General features: G+C 31.5%; 2 protein-coding genes across 2 annotated transcripts in view; one reads left to right on the forward strand and one right to left on the reverse strand.

Moving 5' to 3' along the window:
- The window catches only part of LOC128160617 (uncharacterized), a 174,163-nt gene that overhangs the window by 33,723 nt on the left and 121,920 nt on the right, over positions 1–18,520 (reverse strand). The window lies entirely within an intron of this gene.
- On the forward strand, positions 666–16,856 carry LOC128160630 (fibrinogen-like protein 1). The gene is made up of 6 exons (XM_052823985.1): positions 666–958; positions 6,061–6,118; positions 7,600–7,721; positions 8,730–8,826; positions 15,915–16,079; positions 16,589–16,856. Exons 1-6 carry the CDS (start codon positions 668–670, stop codon positions 16,846–16,848), a joined length of 993 nt encoding a protein of 330 aa, XP_052679945.1. The 5' UTR covers positions 666–667; the 3' UTR covers positions 16,849–16,856.

Here is an 18,520-nt window from a genome sequence, read left to right on the forward strand (position 1 = left end):
ACAGTCTTGAAACAAAAACTTCTGTCCCCCGTCTGGATGTTTTAAGAAGGGGTCGATAGATTTTATCAGAGGTGTTTCAAATCGATGAAATTAAGAGGTCTTATGGAAATTTCTAAGCACCCCAGTGTATTAAATAATAAATGGTTAGATTGCTGAAGATGTATGGGAAATTTAAGAAGAAAATCATATTTGAATGAATATCTGAAATTTAGGTGAGAAAATAAATAAAAGGAAGATATTTTTGAAAACCAATGCATGGTTATCAGACTAACAAGTACCTGACAGTGATTGACATGTCCATCTTATTACTTACACATTTTACAAAAAACATTTAGAACATGTTTGTGTTACCTCTAGTAAATCGAATGCATTAAATCTCTCTTTAAGTACTCTCTTTAAGTACTTTTAGCAGAACAGTTTTCTTTAAAATGTGTTTAATCATTCATTTTATTATAGTAAGCTGTTGCCAAAATCTATACAAGATGCCAAAAATATTTCACTTTCAATTTTTATGAATAGAGTTACACCAAAGTACAAACAATAAGATTTTGTCTTTGAAGAGCTTCAATATGTAAACAAAAATGTTAAATGGTTCATCGATCATTTTTAAAATGTTAAAATACTAAAAACAATATCTTATCGTTTATTTTGCAGTACGACTGAGAACATGTTGACTTCACTGTTCTTCTTCGGAACTGTGTTGTGTTCTCTGACAGCTGCTTCACAGGCATCCGAATTTTTTCATTATGAGGGTGAAATCGCCTACGAAAATAATTATGGAACAATATCAGAGATCTCAATGTCAAGTATTCGATGTGCAGCAAAATGTCTAGATGACCTGTCCTGTAACGCTATAGAACTGTGCTCTTCGCCCTCTGGACAGACATGTAGACTCAGCAAAGGTTGGAAGAACACCGGCTGCACACTGTCGCAGTCCAGGTGTAAAAGATTTCAAATTGTAAGCACAATTTAACAAATGATTAGTTTCATTTAGTTGTAAGTAATGTTAACAAATAATTATCTTAAGATATAGTTTGTATTCGAGACTGTCAAAAATATGCTCATCATTTTTTAAAAATAATTAATGTTATTAATATAAGGAAGCGGACTTTAGTATTTATTGCGCATGTTTGTTTTTTTTGGGGGGGGGTGGGGCATTCTAGTAAAATACCTTTTATTAAAATTGGTTCGATACCATTTATAAAATGTAACAAAATAAACAAAATACAGTTAAAATATTTAGGATTTTTTAAGGAAAATTTTACATCTTTAATCATTTTTCCGTTGTTGGTAAGTGTTGCCGTTATGCTTTCATGACGTTATCATAATTTTGAAGCTATGTTGAAGAACAAGAATAACACAAGAGAAAAACTAAAAAGTGTATGACTTTGAAATTTTGAACATGGATTAATGTCATCTTCGGGGTTATTTTTCTCATATCCATTTTGCCTAAATTGGTTGGCAAAATGTGGTGCATTTTCATATTTTGAGATGACCCTACTGTAAACCAGACAAAAGAAATATTAGGTATAAAATAATATTACTGATCACATAATACAATGTAAGGAAAATAGCAAACGTAGTATTTTAAAATCTGCTTCAAAGTGCCAATATGGCAATTTAGTCCTAAAGTAAATGAACCAAAAGGCATGCTCATGGAGATATCGTAGGACAAAGGTGCTTCCTAATGGCGTCTTAAAAACACATTTGTCTTAAGTCTGTTTCTCGAAGCAATCCTTAATCTAGGAACAATCGTAACTTTATCCTAACTTTAGCATATCACTTATCTTGTCCCAAGACGATCCTTATGTTGTAAACTCACGTTATTTGGACATTTGGGACTGTTGTGAACCTTTTTTCTTAACATAGGTTTTGTTTACTAGTATTGGCCATTATTCAAATGTCATTGGCTAAAAAGTAGATCTACATTAGTTTTCATAAGTCATGCGTTATTATTCCTAATATTTATCACTTCATTCTGAAAAATAATCTTTAAAAATTGTATCAATGTATTCTCGAAAGAGAATATCGCATAGCCCCCTAACTCCGTCACTACCCTAACTCCGTCACTTTTGGGAAACTCCTCGCCGTTTGAAATCAAGTACGATTATGACGTCACTTTTTACATGTCAAAAATCTTTAATCAAATGTCAACAACTTGCAACGGTTAAATTTAAAAATATGTCAAAAAATAACTAGAATTAAACCTTGTTCATTTTATGCACCATTAATTGTGTGAAATCAGCTAAAACTTTTTCACGGGTGCACTAAAATATCGATATTTCTGACATGCGGGCCCATTCGATCATTTACGGTGGTCAGCCATTTTTAGAGAGGTCAAGATGAAACATTTCAAATGTAATACTTTTTTGAATAAGGTAATTAATACATTTTTTTTAGACCGCAATAGCCTTTATGCACTACTCTTGATGATAACGTCAAATCGCTCATGCCGATACTTTTGCCTTATACAGGGTATAGACATATCCGGTATATCGCTATTTAGAATATGCTACATTTCTAAAAATGTAATAAATAAATAATTTAATAAGTAATATATTAATTAATGATATAAAATATTTGAAATATATAAGGACATAAATCAAACGGCATCCATAAATTCTGAAAAGGCCATTGTGATTGTTGTTACATGGACCCATCTTTTATTCTGGCGATCATTTCATTTCGATGAAATTAAATACAATTTAAATTGTATGCACCATTTTTACTTATTATAACTTGGCCTAGATACAAATTGAGTTTTAACTAAATTGTTAATGTGTCTTCATTCCCTGCCATATCATAGAGCATGTGGGTGACGGAGTTAGGTTCATAAGTTATGATAGCACGTGTGATAAACGTCGTATTCAGAGGGCTTATTTGAATAAAAATAAAAATATTTTTGTTGATAATTTTATAAATTATATTGTTTCAGATTACATTTAGTGATTGCAAATGATAAAAACCACAAAAAATAATTTACAGAGAAACGCGGGAGGTTTTCTGCTTATGGTGACGGAGTTTGGGTACTCGGGGATATACAACTTATTTCTTATTTAACCTACACGTGTATTCTATATATTGCAGATTAAAGGAAATCGGGGGGGGGGGGTGTTGTGTAACGTTTAATTCTTTGAATAGTATATTATGAATGACAAGAGTATCAAATGTTAATTAACTTTCAAAGAATGTACATCTGTTGTTGTTTTTAAATAATTATCTTGCTTGTAAGCCAAAAGGTGGTCTTGACACATATCTTCTTGACACAAAATAGTAGTTTTCTGGTTCTTTATTTTTTTAAAGTAAATTGTCATTCGGCACTGATAAATATTTACGTAAAAATTTCCTCTAGCAAAATGTTTTATCACATGATGGATCTCTACCATTCAGTCAACTAAGATGCGACTGAATGGCAACTGAAAGGTGGCTGAATGGCATTGCTATGCCATTCAGTCACCTTTCGGGATCATTCAGTTAACATTCACTTGACTGAATGGCAGAGCTTTATCCTGTGTATGAATTAGAGCTGCACAAATCTCCCAAACTCTTTCTCTGACTTCTATCAGTGACCAATGTTTTCAATCGGTTTATGCGGTCATATCCAAATAATAATAAAATATAATTAAATGTACCAAAAAACAAGAAAGTTAAACGATCAATGACTTCTCTCTAAAATTTAATTAGAATAGTTTTTTTTTAAAGAATATACACGTTTTATAGCGTAATTTTTATGTCCTTAAATGTGAATCCATGTGATTGTAAGCTTGTATACAAAATATCAGTATATGTATCTAGATGTTACACTAATTACACTCTATATTTACAATTTTTGCTTTTTTAAAAGGATGTTTATGTGAATGAGAGAATGAATTTTTAAATTCCCTTATAAAGTTTACATTCTTGTCATATCGAAAAGAACTTAAATGATCGGTTTTGATTTAGAATTAACATTTTGATATGAAAGTTGATTACAATCTATATATCTTAAAATAAGTTAATCGCATTACGCTAAGAAAATTTTGAGAAAGAGATATGAAAAATCTTTAGATCTTGTTAAGACAACCTAAAAAGCCATTTTATTGTAATCTTTACAAGTCATGCATTAGTCACATTACTCGGACGGTCGACGTGGCCGTAGACCGGTGGTAATCGGTGATATGAACGATGCTCCAACATCGGTCCTCATCGGCCAAGTCATCGTGAACACATCCGTCACAGCAACAGGCATCGTACAAAGACCGTCCATACTTCCGACGATAATATTACGGCGAGTGAGTCTAAAGGATTTTTTGGACCGGTGTAACACCGATTACCGGCCGGAAATTGGACAAACATCAAACATTCTTTACCGATCGTTCTACATGTACAATGCTTCACTGGTGGTCGGGCAGTGAATCAAACATCATACGATTATTGTTCGTATACCGGCAGTACATCGGCCGACTATTGGGCAAATATTAGGTCAATAATCTGCCGATGTTTGTTAAACACCTCTAACCTCAGACTCAAAGGGCACCGGACAATGATTGGCCATACATCGGCCGATTCTTAAATGATGGTTTAATTATGTATTGCTGATGAGAAGCAATGGAACATCGGTGGAGACATCGCTGAGATTTAACTACAACTTAATTTTTTCCAATGATGTGCCCGATTATCTCAGTGACCGTCAGATTACTATGGGTGTCCGGCCGGCATCCACACCATTTTCATTTAAAAACTCATCGGTAACACATCGTTTACCCTATTGCTGGGTAATGTGACTGATACTTTAACGGGATTCAACATCAACCTATTTTTTTTTTAAGATATAGAGTTCTGTATTATGTTTTTGATTTTTGATTGGAGGTTGATTTTTGTTCTTAAACAAATTTGCAGGGAGTATGATAAATCCAAATGATTTAATAATGATACGTACATTGTAGCAATGAACATTACAGTTAATAATATTACAGTTATTTACTCATTAATTATTGGCAAAGTATAGAATTGTTCCATACATATGAATCATGAATGATCCTGCCGATTTAGCTATCAAATTGGTAAACTTTAATTTGGCATCACAGACAGCCATAGAATGATAATTGTTCCTGTTAACAACTACATTTTCCTCAAAAGACTTAAGATCATGTGCACCATTTGTTCGCCTATGACATTTAAAAACCAACAAATTCTTGAATAATCAAACAATTTGTACATGTAATTGAAGTCTCATTGTTGGGTAATTTAATATAACTTAGACTTCTTTTAACTAAGGATATAGCGCATGACTTACCCAGCCATCTCCATGTCGTGAAAAGCTATCAGTGATATATATTATTAAACATAAGAATCCAAAATAAACAATCCTTAATTCAGATGCAATACAACTAAACAAAACATGCAATAAAAACGAAAATAAAAATATTTATTTAGTTAATACAACAAATAAAGTATTTTACAATACAAATGGAAATTATGAAAAACAAATAAAAAATTATGAAAAGCAAATGTAAATCTGTGCAATTCAAATAAAAGTTATAGAAAACTTTTACTATAAGAAAATTACACAATACAAATGAAATATAAATAAAAATTGCATACAATACGAATAAAAAGATCGAATATTTCAAAGTTTGACATACCTACCTTTAATGATTTTTTTTCTTTCAAACGTTTACTGTTAACTAGAATTTATTTTAGACACCATTTCAACAATATTTGTTTGTTTCAATTTATTTGCAAAGCAAAATACCTGTAGACTTTCTTTATTCTTGACTGTGTTGATGCTTGAAGCCTTTACACAGATAACTGAACGTTTTACTCCCTGTATCGGAGGTCTTAATTTATCGCTGTCGGTCATTCCATTTTACGTGTAGATGATCCAGACTTTTTTACGTTATTGTTTTGTAAACTGTTTTGAAACTTGTTCATTATAGTTAATGAAAGAAGTTTGGTCACAAATGTATTTATGTCTTTATTTATGAATATAAAAAAAATCGCAAATCGCACTACGGAGGAAAGTTTGAGAAACAAAAGCTTTAGAAATTGCTATAAATCATGTTTTGTTGTTTATATCAGGTCGACGAATGTGGCGGAGAGGGATACGTTGACAGAAGAAACGGTAGTTGTACCTATGGTATGTACATGCATCAAACGATTCTCACATGTCTTTATATCAACTCGTTGTCTTTTTAGTTGTTCACACATGTTGAGGGTCAGAGTGAAGGATTTACACTGTTACGCGATTTGTTGCGTGTAGCAGATTGTTTTGAGAGATTTGGACTTAGATGAAAAACATTATTTTTTTCCCATGCTACTAAAAATGGCAAATAGATTTTCTTCTTTGTTTGTTAAGTAATCATACCTTAAGTGCTTCAGACGAAAAGATAATGGAAATATAAGAAGTATAATGAATATGGTTTATAGAATATCACTGCAGTCAATAAAATAAATATTTGATAACTATATGAAAAGGTAAAACTCAAACATTATCCTCATGAACAGGATATCGGCATCGCAGTTAAATATTGGATATACGGTGAACTAGTCAAACAAAAATTGAAACATATAAAAGAAAATGTACGTAAAGTTAATATTAATCTTTTGCGGCTGCTTTTGAAGAAAAAAATCCAATGTATACAATTTTTTTCACATTCCATGTGATTCATATATAATGGTGCAGTAAGAACAAGCATTTTGAGTTCTATGTATCGCTATTATGGCGATGCACATTAAATATTACTTGTACTCTTTCATCCATAGAACAGTAAAAAAGGTTAGAATACAGTGTCAATTTCAATCAAAGCAGTAAAACTGACTGAAGAAAGTTGATAAATTAGAAGGTTATTGTTTTGTCAACGTCTTTACATTGCTAATTATGTCTTTTTACAGCTGATCTGAAGAAGAAGTATCTGGTCAACTAGTATTAAATACAAGATATTATCCACATGAAAAGTGCTTTAACGTGTTTTCAATTATATAGTAAAATTAATACCAAATATTCAAGAAAAAAAACAAGCATTTACTGGCCGATTTAATTACTGGATAAATAATCTACTGGAAGGATTTGTCATCCACGGGGGAAAATTATGAAGTTTAATAGACAATACATTCATTCTTTTGAAAGAACTATTTCATGATATAGATTCACTACACTTTTTTGGTTTACAGGTTCAGTGCACTTCTGCAGTGACCAATTGCATAGAGGAGTTGATCAAACGCTAAACCTTTATAAATTTATTTTTTTCAATTTGCAATCAATATATAGTTTCAAATTTTTATCACTGATTTAATTTTAAATGAAATAACGATTGTAGGTTTGTATATTTTACTTGATATTAACAAAACTAAGGCAATTCATGGTTAACACAGATTTAATGTAAATGAAGAATTTTTAAGTATCAATTTTCACATCAAAATTTTTTACAATCTTATTTAAAGAGATTATGCATTTTTCACTGATAGATTATAAACTAATGAAAAAAATACGTATATCTTTTACGATAAAATGACATAAGTACAGTCAATGTCAATAAAAAATAATGCAGTCTTAGAATAATGTCGACAAAACTTATTCAAAAAACTCCGATCATTCATGTACATTTCGTTTGTTTTCAGAACCTTGTCAGACGTGTGACTGTCTATCTAGATTCACACAGATTTCTGGGGTTTATAATATTGTTATCGGCGGGGATCTAAAAAGTGTTTACTGTTCGTTCGAGAGCAGCCATACCTGGACAGTAAGATAGATGTTGTATTTATATTTAATATCCACATTTACCCCCGTCTTTGTCGATTATAACACTACAAATCAAATTTGTTCCCTACAGTTCAGTACATTTCATCAATGATGCAATTCACGTACTCTTAAGGCACAAGCAAGGTTTGCATGATTACGGGGTTCTTCATTAAATACCGGTAGTGAGACTTTTAGTATAATCGGCAAAAATGTGTAGATTCCATTCTTGTTTTATATCCAATCACCCTTAACTTCAACTCATTTATAAAGTCTTTTTATCCAGCTTTTAAAATGCGCCTCTGTTCTCCAAAAGAAAAAACAGCTAATTTTAGAGCGGAACGGAAGTTAAAACAGCGTCAAAATAACAATTTATTTGAAGAACTGGAAGGAAAGTCCAATTGTTGAATTCCATTTTGATCAAATATCCATGCGTGTTATTTGCAGGGCGTAGAGGAACATTATTATTCAAAAGTTCTAACCCTCACATTTCTTACTTCGTCTGATCTTGCAATATTTCTGTACATCAGGTATTATTTAATGAATATAAACACCTTTTGTAGCGCGTTCTGTCTTTTTTGTTTTTAAATTTTAGTAAACTACACTAAATTACACACAAATAAATACAAAATTTTACAGTGCGTCCATTGTTGTTATCTTCCCTTTACACCTGCTAACGGGTTCCTCCGTCTTGAATCACCCAAACACAATAACAAATAGATGATATTTTAATTAACACAGTTATTTAAAATTTGTTTCCGAATCGCTCTATCAAAAAATCGCCCTTTGACAATGAGGGAGAAGGAACAAAAATTAAATTTGGGGGGGGGGGGGCAAATGTTTCCAGCATACAGTATACAGTATTATTTTTATCGCCTTTTATGATCTGTGTACCAGTTAATGTCTGATTTCCTATGAACACCCTCTTAATTATTGTAAGGATTTATAGGTAAGCGGTGCAATTATTTGGCTGAAGTTACATAATGTTATTTTGACCACAATTATACACAAGGTGGTTCAAAGGAGACAAGACGGTTCCGAAGACTTCTACAGAAACTGGTCAGATTATGAATTTGGATTTGGGTCACCTGCATCTGAAGTTTGGCTTGGTAAGTTGTTTCTGTTTTTATATACCATAAACAAATTATAAATACAAATGCCATGCATCCAAATTAGCATATGAAATTACTATTATACTGCATGTTTTTTAATTGTGTCATTCAGTGTAAACAGTTGTCACATACGATTAGAACGCTTCCCAGATGTTAGTCTTGTAAGACTTTGAATTTGTTATACCCGGGCACTACTATCTTTCTTAAATCCTTTCTTGATTAACCTGTAAAAGATAATCAATCAAAAGTTTTTAAAATACTTTATACTAAATGTACACAAAGAATTAGTTATAAGCTATTCATTTACACACGTCAGGATAATTTGTAGTCATTTTTTTAAACAGAAGAGGGAGTGTGAAAATTGAAATACTCTTGCTGGTGACAAATAATTTATCAAGACAATCATATGAATAGAATGTTTTTATAATTTTATTATTGGTATTACATTCAGAGGAACATTTGATTAAAAACAACGAAGTCACAACAACCCCTGTGGAGACATGTTTCTGTGTACTTTAAGTTTTCTAGAGAGAGAGAGAGAGAGACAGACAGAGACAGAGACAGAGAGACAGACAGAGAGACAGACAGACAGACAGACAGACAGACAGACAGACAGACAAAGTCATAGAGAGCTGTGTAGTATTGATTCTGATGGACTCATTTGTTACTTAGCACTTTCCAACTGATAACTTAAAGGGACCTTTTCATATTTTTTTATATGTGCTAAAACAGTGCAAATATAAAGGTGCGGATTTTTGGAGCTTTATAGGAAGGATTAATTCTATTGATTGGTGAAAAGTTTGACTGGGGGTACTTTTTAAGAGTTATAATTGATAGATAACTATATTAATCAAATAAACTATGTTTTGCAATCGAAAATGATTTCTTTCAAAGTTAACACTTCTGAAACATAGGTGATCGTCTTAACTAGAAATAACAGATGTAACATTTAGATTTACGTTGTTAACTGTAGTTTACTGTCCGTAAACTACAGTTAAAATCTTTAGAATCGTCTTCTCAAAAACCATGCAGAAAATGGCCAAAAAATATCTCGTTTGTGTTAGCATCCTCAGGTAAGGTAAATTCAAGTTTGTTCCTGGGGTTGGGTGGGGCCACAATTAGGGGGTCTTATTTTTTTTAAAAAACTATCAATCTGCAAAATTATCTGTCACTTGTCTTGAAGCATTCTCAGGTAGGGTATTTTAAAGTGTGCTGGATTTAAGATCCACAGAGGAAGGATTGGACTGCAATTTAGGAGAGGGAGTCGGATCGAATTTTTGAAAGTAGTTACATAGAAAAGTAGAGAGAGAGAGAGAGAGAGAGAGAGAGAAAGAGAGAGAGAGAGAAATATCTTTTTAAATATCTTTTTAAAAATATCTTTTTAAAAATATTTTTTTAAGGTACAAAAACCTTTAAATTTTGTTAAAGAATTCACAGATTGTATGGATTCAAGTTTATCAAAACCGTAATACTTCGAGAGTAGAATCGGACCCCTTTCATTGGGGAGGTCCAATTTTTACAAAGGAAAAAAATCTAAATTATTCTCAAAACCTCAAAATGTTGTGATAAATGAAATATCATGGTATTTCTTGTCTGCGGGTATCTTGACATATTGTTGATTCTCAATTGCTTAGACTTTGCTGTGGCCCTTTGAAAATTGTTAGTTCCCACCAGGATCTAAAAGTTTGATGTAGGTTTATAGATATATGAACAATTTTTTTAAAGACTTCCTTGACAACTGCAGTAATTTATATATGTTATATGTGATATGACTGTCAAATTATCCTGTTACTAAAAGGACTCATTGTTTAACATAAGAAAATCGGGGGGGGGGGGGGGGGATTTAAAAAAAAAATTATTAAATAAATTCAATCTATTAAAACAGTATTTATTCCATAACACTGTCCAGATATTTCGTATATCACTCCATTATCTGATTTCAGTAGGGCTTTTGTTGCTCGGGTGAGAGATGTGGCTGAGTCTATTGTTTATTCGTGCAGCCAAAAAAGAAACATGTGGAATCCGGATAGGTCCATGTAACTCCCTGTCGCATCATCGCGGTTTGCGTCGATCGTGCGATGATGCGATGGTACGATGACAATGATGTGATGGTGCGATGAAGGAATGGCTTGGCAATGCGATAGCTCGACAATGCGATAACGCGATGGTACGATAGCGATAATTCGATGGTGCAGTAGCGATTATGCTCTATCGTGTCATTATTTGTTTTCTATTGCGCCAATGTTATTGCTTAATCGTAACATCGCGCTATCAACTGTTTTGCGCATGCGCCATTGAAAAGAGAAATCGCTTCAGGTTGTGAATAAATGAACGGATTTCACATCATAAACCTTAATTGGTTGACAAACTTGAATTTTTATTAATAATTAAGATTTACAAAAAAACCATTAACTTCTTGCTTGACATAGGTATTTAGAATAGCTAAATTATAATTTAATAAACAAAAATCAATAAAATACAATAAAGGAAAAACGCATATCGATCCGAGGCATTCAAGAAAACCAAAAACAAACAAATGTGCTTCATACAGCTAATAAAGTCTTAGAGTATAATAGTGTGTTATTAGATTTAATAAATAATGTGTCTGCAATATTTTAAACCAGTATTTATTGGTATGTGTAAATGGAGAAGTATGTATTCTATATGTACATGTATTTTCATTGTAATTATTTGCTTTTATTATAATAATATTATATTTAATTTAAATTCAGATGGATATTACAAGTGTAATACAAGATTATTACATTATATTTACTTTTCTTACGATATATTTGTAGGGGCCATATGTAAGCATCCAAATAACGAACATTTACACTTGACTTTGTCCATTAATTTAAAAATAAATTCATTTTATTTTATCTCATCTGTTTAAGAAATTCTATAGCTTCTCTTGGTCATCAAACGCCTTGTTTTGCAATGGCTACTGGGAAGGTAATCCTTTTTAAAACAAAACGATAGAGCGATCTTGGGTACTAGATAGGTTAAGTTCAAGAATACTATCAGTAAACTGCCAAGGGCTTAATGACTTCCATAAGAGGAAAGATGTTTTCAGAAATCTTAAAATTAAAAACCACAATATTTATTTCTTGCAAGATACACATTTTAGTGAAAAAGATGAAATGTTGATACAATCTCAATGGGGAACTAAATCTTTCTTTAACTCATTCAGAACAAACTCTAGAGGGGTGGCAATTCTTTTAAATAACAATTTTGAATGTAAAGTACATAACATAGATAAAGATGATAGTGGTAATTATCTTATATTAGACACTACTGTTGAAAATATGCACCTTTTACTGGTAAATATATATGGCCCAAATTCAGATACACCAAATTTTTACTCAGAATTAAAGAATAAAATTGACTCTTATCTTAATACACAACATATTATAATTGGAGGTGATTTCAATTTAGTAATGAATAAAGACTTAGACTCTATGAATTATAAACATCTGAATAACCCAAAAGCAAGAATAGAAGTTTTGAAATTAATGGAGACATTTAATCTTGTGGACATATTTCGGGAAAATAATGCAAATTTAAAAAGATACACATGGAGAAGGAAAAGTCCTATAAAACAAGCCAGATTAGATTTTTTCCTTATATCTGACACTCTAACAAATAGAGTACCACATGTTAAATTTGAAAATAGCTATCGTTCAGATCATTCCCCAGTAATTCTTGAATTTAAAGTAAATGAATTTATGAATGGGAAAGGCTTTTTGAAATTCAACAATTCCCTATTAGTTGATACAATATATATTAACTCTATAAAAAAAATAATTAGGGAAGTAAAAAGACAATATGTTTGTCCTATATACAATATAGATAATTTAGATAATATAAGAAATGAAGATATCCAATTTATAATTGATGATCAACTTTTTATAGATATTCTTCTTACTGAAATAAGGGGTAAATCCATTTCATACTCTGCTTTTCAGAAAAAAAAATCCAATGAAAGAGAAAAGGAATTAGAAAATGAGATTACATGTCTTGAGCAGAACTTCACGGAAAACTCCTTAGATTTATTATCAAACAAACAAGATGAGCTTCTCAACATAAGAAAAAATAAATTAAAAGGTCAATGTATCAGGTCGAAGTCTAAATGGATTGACGAGGGAGAAAAGCCGTCCAAATATTTCATTAACCTAGAGACTAGGAACTACATAAGTAAACAAATACCAAATATTGAAAAAGATGATGGGTCGGTTATTTTCGATCAAATGAAAATATTAAAAGAAACTAAATCTTTTTATGAACACTTGTATAAGAAAAGAGAAATTATAAATGAAGAAAGTTTCCATGAAAAGTTAAATAAAATTAAGTGTCCTAAACTTAATAGAGAAGAATCAAATACCCTTGAAGGTCCTTTAACTGATACAGAAATTCTGAATTTCCTTAAGAAAATGAAAAATGAAAAAAGTCCTGGCCCTGATGGTTTTACAAGTGAGTTCTTTAAATTCTTCTGGAGAGACTTAGGAATATTTATCACAAGAGCAATTAACCACTCTTTTCAAATAGGAAACTTTTCAGAAATAAATAAACTAGGTGTTATTACATGCATTCCCAAATCTGGAAAACCTAAACAATTTCTGAAAAATTGGCGTCCCATTACTTTACTAAATGTTATTTACAAGCTAGCTTCAGGAAGCTTAGCTGAACGCATGAAAACTATTCTTGATAAATTGATAAATAATGATCAGACTGGATTTTTGAAGGGAAGATTTATTGGGGAAAATATAAGACTTATATATGACCTTATGTATTATACAGAGCATTACAACATACCCGGCCTTTTAATGTTAATTGATTTCGAAAAGGCTTTTGACACCATCTCATGGAGTTTTATCTCAAAAACACTAGACTTTTTTAATTTTGGACCCTCCTTCAAAAATTGGATAAAAACATTCTATAACGGAATTAAGGCATGTGTGATTCAAAATGGTATAATTTCAGAATACTTTTATCCAGAAAGGGGCTGTAGACAAGGTGACCCAATATCTCCATATCTCTTTCTTCTCTGCGCTGAGATTTTAGGAATATTAATAAGAAATGAAAAAGACATCAAAGGTATAATTATTGATGGAGAAGAATACAAAATATCTCAATATGCAGACGACACATCAATTATAATGGATGGTACACCACAATCATATGATGGCATTCTTAGGGTCTTAGACTTTTTCGCACAAGTATCAGGCTTAAAAATAAATTTTACAAAAACAAAAATGGTTTGGATTGGTAGCAAAAAATTTTCAAAGGATGTATTTCATCATTCACGATGGAAACTTAGTTTGAACAATTTAAATTTTGAGCTTCTAGGTATCAAATTTTCAGTTAAATTATATGAAATGGAAGAATTAAATTATTTACCAAAATTGTCTGAAATTAGAAGATTGATAAATCAGTGGAAGTTAAGAAAATTAACACCAATTGGTCGAATTACGATAATCAAGACACTAATAATACCAAAGCTAAATCATTTGATACTAGCATTACCCAACCCAAAAACTGAATACCTAAAAACTTTTGAACATGATATTTTTCATTTCCTATGGGGCTGTAAAGTTCATAAAGTAAAGAAAAGTACAATTATACAAGATTATAATCATGGGGGTCTCAAAATGGTTGATTATGGAAATTTTATCACAGCACTCAAAGCTACTTGGATGAGAAGGCTAATTAAAACTGATACAAAATGGGTAAAGCTTTTAGAATCAATTTTGAAAATTAGTATCTCTGAAATATGGAGAAATGGTCCTAATTATTCGTACCTTCTATGTAAAAAATTAGAAAATTCTTTTTGGAAAGAAGTGCTCCTCAGCTGGTTAAAAATAATTGAACAAACGCCACTTAGTAGACCCCAAATTATAAATGATAATATATGGCACAATCCCCAAATCACCATAGACAATAAATCAATATTTATCAAAAGTTATGTTAATAAAGGATTTATTTTTGTTAGTGATCTGCTTAATATAGATGGAACATTTAGAAACTTTGATGAATTGAAACACATTAATCCAAAGACAAATTTCATAGAGTATGCAAGTTTAAGAACTGCAGTTACAACCAGACTACATACACAAGATATACACTTACCAAACCTACAGAACACATTACAATATGGACCAATTGTCCCTAATCATATTCTATTGTTTATTAATACTTGTAAAGGTTGTAAACCCATGTACAACATACTATTAGACAAAAAAAGAGAAATATGTACATCGATATCAAAATGGAGAGAAAAGGGTTATAACTATTCACAAACTTCTTGGAGTAGAATTTTTGAACTCCCTTTTAAGTGTACACAGGAATCAAAACTACATTGGCTGCAATATCAAATACTTCATAGGATTGTCCCTACAAATAAATATCTTTTTAATATAAAAAAAGCAGAATCTGCTGTTTGCACCTTTTGTAAAAAAGATGAAGAAAGTATTGGTCATTTATTTTATGAATGTAATATAGTAAAAGAATTGTGGTGTGATGTTGAAGAGTGGATTTTTACACAGTTTGAAATCTCGATTACATCTGATATTCAATCAGTTCTTTTTGGAAAATACAAAAATAAAGAAAGTTATAAATTTTTTAACCTGATAGCTCTTATTGTGAAGCAATATATTTTTTCATGTAAATATAAAAGTAATCCGACACCAAATATACATGTTCAAGGATCGTAGATAAAATGGTCATTCTAAAAATTGTTTATTTTAATTTAAAAAAAAAACAATGCTGAAGTGAATGTGTTCACTACGAAATTATATTTTATATTATATGCTTTGGAATTGAGTCGCGCTTTTTAAAAAGCTTCCGTTCTATGTTATCATCATTATCGTACTATCACCTTTCCGTGTTATCGCGCAATCTTCATCGCAATGCCCCGCTTACGCATTATTGTCATTGCACTATCGCAGCATCGCTTTATCGTCACTATACCACCGCTTCATCGTCTCCGCATTACCGCACAATCGCACTATCGACGCAACCGGCAACGATACTATTATGAACTATATGGCCCTATCCGGATTCCATACGCAACAAGGATTTTATTTAAGGAAACAAGTACATCCATCGTCTGAACGCTGACTGCCACACAGTACTGAGGATTGAGTTGGAGGACCATGATGGAAACAAGCGGTATGCTGAGTACAGCAGTTTTACCGTGGCTGACGTCACAGACAATTACAGGATCCAGGTGTCTGGATACTCTGGAGATGCCGGTAAGAAAGATTGTAACATAAATGGAAAAAATATCATTCAGTTGCTGTGTGTTGAATATATAAACATGTTCTTTTGGGGGAAAAAACAAAGAATATTTTGATTTGATAATTGTACGTGTAAATATCATGTAACCCTGTGTAGAATTTTGGAAAGCTTGTGATGAGATTTGAAAACGAATGATGAAACGAGTCAAGGTTTATTTTTTAATTTAAAATAACCCTTAGCAAGGGGAACAGGTGCTATATTTCGATTTAAAAATAAAAATACACAGTACTTTATACGTGGTTTTGAGAATAAAGATAAATACTTGTATGTCATATTGTTCACGAAATTGTTGTATTTTCATGTTATACAATCATGTGTTATGAATTGTAAGATAATCATATTGAAAAATCAATGAATTTGACTACCAGATTTTCTGACAAACAGATACTTTAGGAATTTTAATGAAATATTTCATTCGTCACGAAAATAACTCAATAAAATTGTCAAATACGTTTTTTCACAGGTAATACATTAGAACAAACATGCGGTATCTGTAACAATGGGATGCCATTTACCACGTTTGACAAGGACAATGATAATTGGGACGGTGTGAACTGTGCTGTGTGGGCCAAAGGAGGATGGTGGCATAACCACTGTCAAAACACCTGCCTGAATGGACTGTATGGTGACGACAGGTACGGACAGGGCGTGAACTGGGAAGACTGGAAGACTCTAAGATACTCACTGAAATCCTCCGTCATGAAAATCAGAAAGCTGTATTGACGAGCAAGCATTAATTCGTGTTAAGATCCACTCGGAAGTCAGAATTATTCTATGTTTGTCTTGTTAGAATAGAACTAACAGTTAACAGTGTTTCATAGAGTGGATAATGTGTACACAATATTGTGTGTTTAGATGTTGATGTTTAAATTATGTCGACAATTTTCTTTTTTGAAAAGATGTATTTAAATTTTCATAGTTGGTTTATGTATCTAATGGATGCTGTCAGATTTTTATTTGATTTCAATTTATTTTGCTATGTTTAAAGCATAGTTGACAGCATACAGACATTACCTATATGAAATTACTCCATAAAGAACATAGTACATAAATGGCATTTTGATTCAGCGTTATGACTGTAAGGGAGAAATATCACTGATGAATGGAGTATTCCTTTGTTTTAAATCATTAACTAGAACATTAAAAAATAACTATGAAAAACATTTTCAGTATGGAGATAACAATTATGGCACATGTAATTATTTCTCATAAAAATTTTAAATGTCAAAATTAAGAAAGCTGGTACTGTTACTTAATTGACAATTTGTAATAAAGGTTTTCCATGTGAGGAGTTTCCTTGATCAAAAACTTTTCAGGGGCTTATAATAGATATTGTATAGCATTTGGAACGGAAGATAGGGTTAAAAGACTTCTGATATACAGAGATAGACCATTCCATAACTTTAAAGTTGATGGTAAAAGGCTTTTCAGACTTCATAGTCCTAGTTTAAGGAATTATAAAATCAGTATGTCCATCAAATTTATTTTTTGAACAAATCGTTTGATGTAAACTACAAAGCCTCAGTATTCTTGTTAATATTAAGGAGCTAATTTATACCCTATCTTATGGAAAATGATAATTTATGTACCTTTCTTCTGAAGAATTACATTTAATTTCTATCACTATCCATCATTTAAGCGCTATTTCAAAAGGAAATGAAAATCCGAACTGTAGTGATTTACATTATGTAATTAATTTCTCTCAGAAGTTGCTTCCCTTTTATTACAATATTCCGTCATATTTTCAATCAGGTCGTACAGATGACATGTGTATATTTTATCACAAGTTCACAAGGAAGAGAGTTTTAGGGCTATAACTACGGTTAATCGAATGCATACCTTATTATAAATACTTTTATATAGTTTTTAACTTACTTCGTACTAAAAGTGCACCCCTTAATGTACATTTCTAATAGTTTGGTTTCAGGGCCATTGTCACTATACTTTATGATATCAAGACGAAGTATAAATTTCCGGAAAGTTTAATTTTTATTGGGAATAAAATTAGCTATCCATTGTTTTGACAAACCATCTAGCATCTAAATATCCCCTGCACCAGGGTTTGCTTTCTTTGTTTTTGAAAATAAGTACAGCCATAGCAGCATTCCAAATGTACATGTAAGATAGTGAAGTGATTTGCTTCTGTTTATTTATGGAAATTGTTATAATAATATTAACTGGTACGTGTTCACCAGATCCCTGCTAATACACAAAATTTAATGTAATCCATAAGAACACACCATTCCACTGGCGCTAAATCTTATAACTGTTGTGGCAAACGAGCCAAACCTGCGGAAACATATTCTTTCTCCATGTATATGATATTCAATCTTCTTTGTGTGAGCCTAAGTATGAATGTGTGTAATTATGATCGTTAAACTAACACTTTGAGATA

This window comes from Crassostrea angulata, chromosome 8, assembly GCF_025612915.1.
Source record: "Crassostrea angulata isolate pt1a10 chromosome 8, ASM2561291v2, whole genome shotgun sequence".
NCBI lineage: Eukaryota > Metazoa > Mollusca > Bivalvia > Ostreida > Ostreidae > Magallana > Magallana angulata.